Below are 8,398 nucleotides of genomic sequence, written 5' to 3' on the forward strand. Positions count from 1 at the left end.
CCCTTTATCTTTTATATTTCAAGATGTTTTAATTCGAGCTTGAAACTGATATTTTGCATGCTTATACCTTGCTATGTTCTTGTCAATCTTGCATAAAAATATTTGTTGTATATCTGTCAGTGTGTTGGTTAATAACTGCGCAAGTTGATGTTCTGATCATTCTATTTTTATTTTGATTTAATCGATTAAGTCCACTGGTTAATCGATTAACTGGGCATTTTTCAGCAAGTGCGTAAAAACCAAAAAGTGGAACTTGAGCTCCGCCACACTTATTCAACCCTCCTTCTAGGTGTATTCTGCAACTGATACCTAATACTTTGGACAGGAACGCAATGGTTAAAATTTATCAAGAAAAGTCTTCCAAAAGTATTGCAAAACATTTTTATATTTATATAGAGAGGGGAAAATGTATGCACTAGCAGTATTATATACTGTCAATATATTATCTATCAATTGTTCTTAGTAATAATTGACTCTTGAAAAAAATAAATTAAATGAATGATACATGATACACATTGTGTATACATTTTTATAATATTAGTCCATAGATTTTACTATAATCAAGCTAACAAAATTGCTAATGTGCTATTGCCCGAACACTGATAGATGGACATCTTATGTCAAAAAATATATCATTTCATGTGCTACTGTTTGTAATTGGGCAAAAAAAATATTTAATAATTAATTTTTTGATTTAAATACATGGACTCGTATACTTTGTGAGACAGTAAATGTATTCTAACAATGATGACACAGTTGATTCTCTTCAGGCGCTTTGGAAGATTCTACTCCATGGGTCTAAACTTACACAAATTACCCTTATTATATACATACATTGCACGGGTCCACATCTATTGTCTCACTGTTTTGTGTCACCCCATATGTTAAAAGGTATGATTGGTCAAAAAAATATATAATAATTATAATTTTAACTTAAATAATTTTTTTCAAAAAATTAGATGTGAAAGTATAACAACATATGTGCTCTCACATTACTCTAACTATTCATGTAAGGGAAATAATTGTAATTTCTTAAACAAGGAATTGTGACAAATATAATTAAGTCAAATAAAATATTGAATAGTGTAAAGACAAATCTAAATAATATAACAATTAATGTCAATTCATCATTTTTAGTTCATTATAAACTGCAACAATTATTTTAAGGTGTTTAAATCACTCTTATACTGTATTGAAACTAACCAAAATGGTGAGTATACATTGAGTCTTATAATATTTGAATACTATATTTTGTTTAACTTAATTATATTTATTACTATTTTTTTTAGAAAATAATACATATCTCTCTTATAAATAATCATAATCAGTTTAATATATATATATATATATAACATTAAGTAGTTTGTGTAGGTTTAAAAAATGAAAGATGATATATAAAACTTCACCAAAATCAAGGGATGTCAAAAGATAAATTATTAATAAGTCTCTACCATTAAGTTTTTGGTTAAGATTAAAGTTCAGTAAACCCCACATTTTCAGGAGTTTCGGCCTTAACACAACAAAATGAAAAATTACTCTTCACACGAGGAATGTTTTTCGTTTTGAATTAAAGAAATAAAAACAAACAGCTAGCTCAACCGTTGGAGTAATAATTGGCAAGTTACTCACCTCCCAATAGCCATTTAAATACTCCTTTCCTAGACTAATGACTAGGAACAACTAATTTCAAGGCCACTTACATGACCAATGAAATCTCAAGTGTATATTTACTAGTTGAATTCTAGGGAGAGATGAAATAAAAAAGGAAGTCTTGAAAATTGTCTAAGTGTATTTCATGGTTCCCAGAATTTTCACTACCATCCTTTTCCCACTAAAAACTAACTTGCAGACAGAGTAATAGATTCTTCCCGAGTTAGTTTCGGGAGAAAAGAGACTCTATTTCATGGTTCTCATGTCCCTTTACCTTCTTTTTCTACTCAATATTCAACTCACAAATCCCTTTACCGTCTATTTCTACCCAAGAAAACAATTGCAGTTGATAATTTTCGAAGCACACTTCCAAATAATAAAATTCTTCAAAGATAGTGAGGACTGGGTAACCAACAAATATCATATAAGTCACATCTACTTCTACAACAAAAAGGGAGAAAGGACTAAAATTCAGTTCCAATTACAACCATCGCACTTGAAGCATACACTTAAACTTATCAGCTGTTCTTCATGAAGACGTATGTCATATATTTCTATTGCTACTTTTTAGATGCAGACATGCAGCCACAACGCATGGGGAGGAATTTTTCGCAAACTGTTGGAAACACTAATGAGTGGCAGCCGCCTAGCTCGGAATTACCTGTTAAGGAGTTGAGTTCATCAGATAATATTCATAGCACGGTAGTTGGAACCTTCAGCAAAATGCATAGATTTGATGAATGAAATATAAAGTACCAAAGACCATATGTATAAAGTTCATGTAGAATAGTACCCAAGTCCTCTCTTGATTACATAATAGATGATAGGTAAGTCCTCAAAATTGACGTCTTGGGGGCTTAGCATCTGCTAATGAGACACGAATAGCTCTGCCATTTAAGTCCTGCAACCGATAACAAATAATCAGATCGTGGCAATTAAATACAAAACTGAAGACGGGGTCAGTGAGAATGAAGTGTATAAAATTCTATATAAGGTCCCAACTTATGGGGGAAATCATTTTTTTGATAACAGATTTCATACATGAAAATACTTAGAAATTACAATTCTACTATTTTAAAATGGCTTGCATTGTTACATCCTGAGCAGTAAATCGCACACGATAACAGCTAAGCAGAGGTTGCTAGCCCTTCTATGCGATGAAACAATGGATAACAGTGTGGACAGCCTTCGTGCCTATAGCGGGTTGAATAGTGCCAGTTAGCGTCCCAAATCGCGGGTCAGAACCCACTCCATGTGATATGGTATTTCTAGTAATTCAAGAAGAACTCGAAGAAATTCAATGAACAAGAAACTCTATGATTGAAAGAGATTCGAGATATAGATCTATTGAGAGAATATGAGAGTTTACAGAAGAGAAGTTACAACAATGAATCAAATTGAGTAGTTTACTCCACAAGTCTCTATTTATAAAACTAGGGACCAACTCTAACAGAATATAGTTGACATATAGCTACTAGTTATGTTCATATCCATCCAAAAAAACAAAGTATTGCCTCCTTTACAGATCTTCCACGGCATACTAAAACATGGCAAAATAAGCTAACCACAAAGATAATACTTCCACTTTGCTAAGGAGAAGGATTAGTGTTCTTACCGCACCATCTAAGGACTGAACAGCTTTCTTGACCTCTTCGGGAGAACCATAGGTCACAAACCCAAAGCCTCTTGATCTTCCAGTTTCCCTGTCATATATCACTTTCGCTTCCAAAACCTTTCCCTGTTCCCCAAACAATTCCTCAAGTGCTCCCTCGTCGACACCCCATGCAAGATTACCTACATGAACTCGATTTCCATTATCTGCAGCTGAACCACCTCCTCTTGGAGGACCGCTCCCAAACCGGGAATTCCCATCAAATCGAGAATTCCCATCAAATCGAGAACTCCCAAACTGGGAACTCTCATCCTTAGGAGGAGGTGGACCGGCATTCACTCTCAGTGCCCTTCCATCTACTTCCTAATAATAACCAAAAAAAATTAATTAGATGTAATAATCAAAAGCATATAATGCATAACTGATAATAAAAATAAGTTCAAACTTCACAGCATATAAAACTCAATCTCAAACAACAGTCCAACAATGTTAAATACTGATGTAGTAAGAAAAAACTGAAGTATAATAACCACTTTTATCATTAAGCAAAACATCACAACTTACATATCCATTTAATTGCTGAACAGCTGCTTCAACACCCTCAGCTGAGGACATATTCACAAAACCAAATCCTCTGCTTCTCCCTGTCAATTTATCATAAATCACCTGCCAAAAGCAATAATTTCATCCAGAACAAAAAAAACAAGATTACATCCATTTTATGCTAGCCCAAAAAACCATTTCAGTGAATACAAACTGGACAATTCTCAAACCACCATTTCAACCAAATATCTTCAAAGGGTATAAGAAAAAAATCATCAAAATGAAAATTTGCAACAAAACAAACATAGATACAACATTCAATTTTGGCTAGCCCAAAAAATCAATTTCAGTGAAAACAACCTGGGAAATTCTCAAACCACCATTTCAACAAAATTCTTCTCAAAAGGGTATCATAAAAACACATCAAAATCAAAACTTGTCATTGGAACAAGCATATATACCTCAACCCTTTCAACCTCACCGGCACCTTCAAAAATCTCAGCGAGTTGAGCACTGTCAACACCAAAGGGAAGGTTACCAACGAAGAGCTTGAACTCATTGCTGTTGTTGTTGTTGTTTTTGTAACTGGGTTCATCGTCTTCTTCGCTAAAAGTACCCTCTTCCTGGTCGAACTCGGAGAGTGAAACCTTGGAGACGAAGCGAGACGACAACAACGACGTACGCGGCGCAGCGTGGGAACGAAGAAAGGTTGCGGAAATGGAGATGGGGTTGGAGTTAGGGTTGAGAAGAGAGAGTGAAGAAAAGCATTGAGGTTGTTGTTGTTGTTGTTTTAAGGTTCGGAGAGAAAGAGAAAGAAGGGATAGAGAAGTAGCAGAGGTAGACATAGTTAAAGGGTTTAGGGGATAAGGTATTGGTGGGAAGAAGAAGGAGAAGGAGAGAGTGCAAAAGAAATGAAGAAATGAGGGTTTATGAAGAGATTGAGGTTAGTGTTGTGATATTTATGGAGAGGTGAGAAATGTAGATAAGGTAAGGTTTGGATTTATTAATTTGAATGTGTGAGATATTTTGTGTTTTAATTTCTTTTTTATGTATAGAATTTTTTGGAAATGTGTAGGCTACTTGGTCAAAACGATGCATTTTATGAATGTGGAGATATTTTTCATTTTTGAACCCCTTATAATTTGACATACAAAATTTGTTTTAGAAAAAAAAATATACACAAGAAAGTAATAATAAAATAATAAAATTATATTGATTATATATAAACCTTTACATTAACCCGTTTATATATATTAAACTCATTTTTTGAACTTTCTAGAAAATAATCATCCCTAACTCTCACTCTTCATCTTCCTTGGTCTCACTTATTTCATTTTTCCTTTCATTGATCACCTTTATTACAACAATTAAATATTCATTACTAACACTTATTGGTTCAAGTGATACATGTTTGATTCTCCTTAAGCAAAATCTCGGGTTCGAATATTATGGATGGAAAAATATTCATTGGGAGAGTTAACCTCATATATCTGTGGATATTCTCGACTCGGACAAGATTACTTCCGGTACCAGGATAAGTATAGGAAACAAAAAAAATTAAACATTCATTTCAATAAGTAGAATACATATATTGAACGTAATAATATCATATAAAAAATGAAAGAGATTTGTATGGAGATATATGTATGTGGAGATAATCAATAAAATCTTGTCAACACAATAAAAATTTGATTACAATTAAAATTTAGTCATAAATGATAGCACTAAACATCATAAAATACACTTGTCTTCAAATATAATGTGTCATATGAGTCTCCATACAATTTTTTCTCATAAAAATTATGTTCATTCTCATGTCATAATAATTAATCTTCTAATATGATTATCATTGATCCCTAACACCTTTTATCATTTATACCAAACACTATCACCATTTATCTCAACACTAACACCATATTATTTATCATGAATCATTCCTTACTAAAATACAATTTCATAGTCCCATGTCTTCATTCAGCCTCTAGTTTGTTGGAAAAAAGATATGTACTTTAGAAGGTGACATTCTTATCCAAATGTTTTGTTAAAATATAAAATTTTGGTTCTCAATAAGACATTGTTGCAATATGTATTTTGCACGAATATTATATTCCTACACAGATTATCGGAAGGATTTTTAACTCCGATAAACTCCTGCTGGTATTACATTTTGATAAATAAAAAATTAAGTTTCGTTATTGTCTCTCAGAATATATATATTTTTACTTCTCTTTTCATTATTTTTCTACTATTTACAACTTTCATGGATACACAATAGGAAGAACAAGTTGAAAATGTAATAATTGTACCCCATTCGATTCTCGATTATAACAACTCATTTGTAAGGGGTGGTTTCTTTCCTAGTGGGGATGGTTTCTTTCCTAGTAGGGATGCTCTTGTTAATTGGGTTCATGAATTTGGTTATTCATAAGGTTTTTTTAATTTATCAAGATGACAAAATTTGATAGTGGAGTCTTGGGTAAGATAGGAGAGAATTACTCTTGTTTGTGAAAAGATGAGGGTTTACATACCACAACAAAAGTTAGGTATGGATGGGGATCACATGTCATTATTCTTATTCTACTTGGTGTTCTCATTTAATTAAAAAATCTTATTTAATTAAAAAAAAAATTATAATAACATAAATTAATATTTATACATTATTTTATGATATTTAATTGGTTTGTGGACAGGATTTTCTTGAGACAAAGCTCCTTGTCTCAGCAGTAAAGAACGATATTGAAGAAATGTAATTGCCCTTTCACATTGTATCTAAGGTAAGTGGGAGTGGTAGGGAGCAGTAAAGAACTATATTGAAGAAATGTAATTGCCCTTTCACATTGTATCTAAGGTAAGTGGGAGTGGTAGGGGATGAAAACTCGGTATTAATTGTGATAAACATAATCATTAGAGGCATAAAACTATAGTTAGTCATCCTTATCCTTGTAGGCTAACATGGTGGAGTTACTCTGAACGAGTTATGACTAGTTTAAAGAATCGTTATCCTAACTCAAGCTGTACAACATTCGATGCAAATGGATAATAAATTTTAGGCTTCAAGGGTCACAAATGCAACATCTTATATAAAGTCATTCACATATGTAGGGTATAAGACTGCATAGAAGAGTAGAAGATACTACTATTATGGAGCAAATCATTTGGGCTCATCCAATATCCATCACTTTGTTGCGTAAGTTCAGCAACATTCTCATGATAGATAGCAACTATACGGGTAATAGAGTTAAAGAGTTGTCGTATCCAGAGGAACTTGCTAAATCTAGCATTTCAATAATCAAATTACTATTCTAAGCTGATTTTTAAATGAGTTTTCAAGGTTGGTTTGATGACACAATATAATTCAAATGTAATACTGTTGGGATGCTTTGAAATATGTTATTGTGTTAGTCTCACATTGTCTAGTATTGGAATAAAGTAGAGTAACCAATGTTATATATTGGACTCAAGTCTCTTGTTATAATGTGCACCAAATATAAGCACCAAATAGAAACACCTCATGGGCAGGTGAGCCCATGGGTATGCTAGAATTTGTAATCTTTATTCTCTAATAATATTTTGGTAGCCGCTTTAACGCTCCCGAGGACGTAGGCACAATTGGTCGAACCCTGTTAACAAATTCTCTTGTTTCTTCTCTTCTATTTATTCTATGCTCTTTATTTGATTGTTTGTGGCAAACGTTGCGCAACGATCGCTTCCGCTGCACCAACAATTGGTATCAGAGTCAATTGGTAGATGACTCTTAACCCATACAGCAGAAATGACTAAAGAGGGTGAAGGCGTGATGGCTAGACAAGGTGTGACAAAGATAAAATAGATGAGCTGAAGGAGAAGAAAACATGGCAAAATTGTTGTGGGAGGCGATATATGTTGATCCAGAATCCCATAAATTAATGTACTGGATTAGGATAAAGGTGGAGATAGGGACTCATGTGTTGAGTTTGACCTAAAGACAGGTACTGACAATATCTCTCTAGATGTTCTCATTTGAGATGAGAAGTGAAATATTCTAATAACGTGTTTGGGACATCATAGTGAAGGATGTTAATTGTTAGCAAATCAACAAGAGCACAAAGGCGTTGACTGACTTTGACGTAGGATGTTAAATGGGCATTAGCTTTGATCCAAGGTGTAACACGAGCATTGGTAGAGATGTAGGATGTGACATGGGCATGGCTTGGATGCAAGAATGTGACACAAACATTAGTTAGCATTGACACAAGGTGTATGCTGTGAGTATACTCCTTATGGTGGAGTATGATAGTTCTTTTGAACTAGGATTATCGGAGTAGACAATGGTGGTAGCGGTTGAGGCTTTCCAAGGAAGCTCCAAGGTTTAGTTTGACTGAGTATTGAAAATGACGATTGTTGGTGAACTTTTGTGTAGAGGTTCCAATATATCGAAAGACTTCCTAGCAATAAGTGGCTAGGCGACATGTTCCATTTGATAGCGGTACGGGAAGCTGCACTACAAGTTTGGAAAGCTAGGCTCTTGGTAACATCGTCAAGGATACTCAGAAGGTCTATGTTGCAGGGGAGCAGTTAAAGAGACATTGAACAAGGTGGAGTCATATATTCGCT

The 8,398-nt window shown here is 33.7% G+C and overlaps 1 protein-coding gene across 2 annotated transcripts; it reads right to left on the bottom strand.

The window, feature by feature from the left end:
- LOC109360912 (29 kDa ribonucleoprotein A, chloroplastic-like) lies at positions 2,263 to 4,734 on the bottom strand. Of its 2 annotated transcripts, none has more exons than XM_019606126.1 (5): positions 4,267 to 4,734; positions 3,827 to 3,928; positions 3,266 to 3,625; positions 2,447 to 2,551; positions 2,263 to 2,314 (listed from the first exon to the last, which is right to left on the bottom strand). In XM_019606126.1, the coding sequence occupies exons 1-4, from the start codon at positions 4,648 to 4,650 to the stop codon at positions 2,486 to 2,488; spliced, it is 912 nt and encodes a 303-aa protein (XP_019461671.1). In that variant the 5' UTR covers positions 4,651 to 4,734; the 3' UTR covers positions 2,263 to 2,314; positions 2,447 to 2,485. The 2 variants fall into 2 exon arrangements, with proteins under 2 accessions (XP_019461671.1, XP_019461672.1); XM_019606127.1 differs by having other exon boundaries at positions 2,263 to 2,311; positions 2,444 to 2,551.

Source organism: Lupinus angustifolius, chromosome LG11 (assembly GCF_001865875.1).
Source record: "Lupinus angustifolius cultivar Tanjil chromosome LG11, LupAngTanjil_v1.0, whole genome shotgun sequence".
In the NCBI taxonomy this organism is placed as follows: Eukaryota; Viridiplantae; Streptophyta; class Magnoliopsida; order Fabales; family Fabaceae; genus Lupinus; species Lupinus angustifolius.

Bases quoted from the DNA above. Each gene is read 5' to 3' on its own strand.
- LOC109360912 (XM_019606126.1), bottom strand. From the start codon at position 4,650: ATGTCTACCTCTGCTACTTCTCTATCCCTTCTTTCTCTTTCTCTCCGA. The intron at 3,929-4,266 runs GTATATATGCTT...TGCTTTTGGCAG, and splicing joins GTGAGGTTGAAAGGGTTGAG to GTGATTTATGATAAATTGAC. The intron at 3,626-3,826 runs GTAAGTTGTGAT...GGTTATTATTAG, and splicing joins TTCAGCAATTAAATGGATAT to GAAGTAGATGGAAGGGCACT.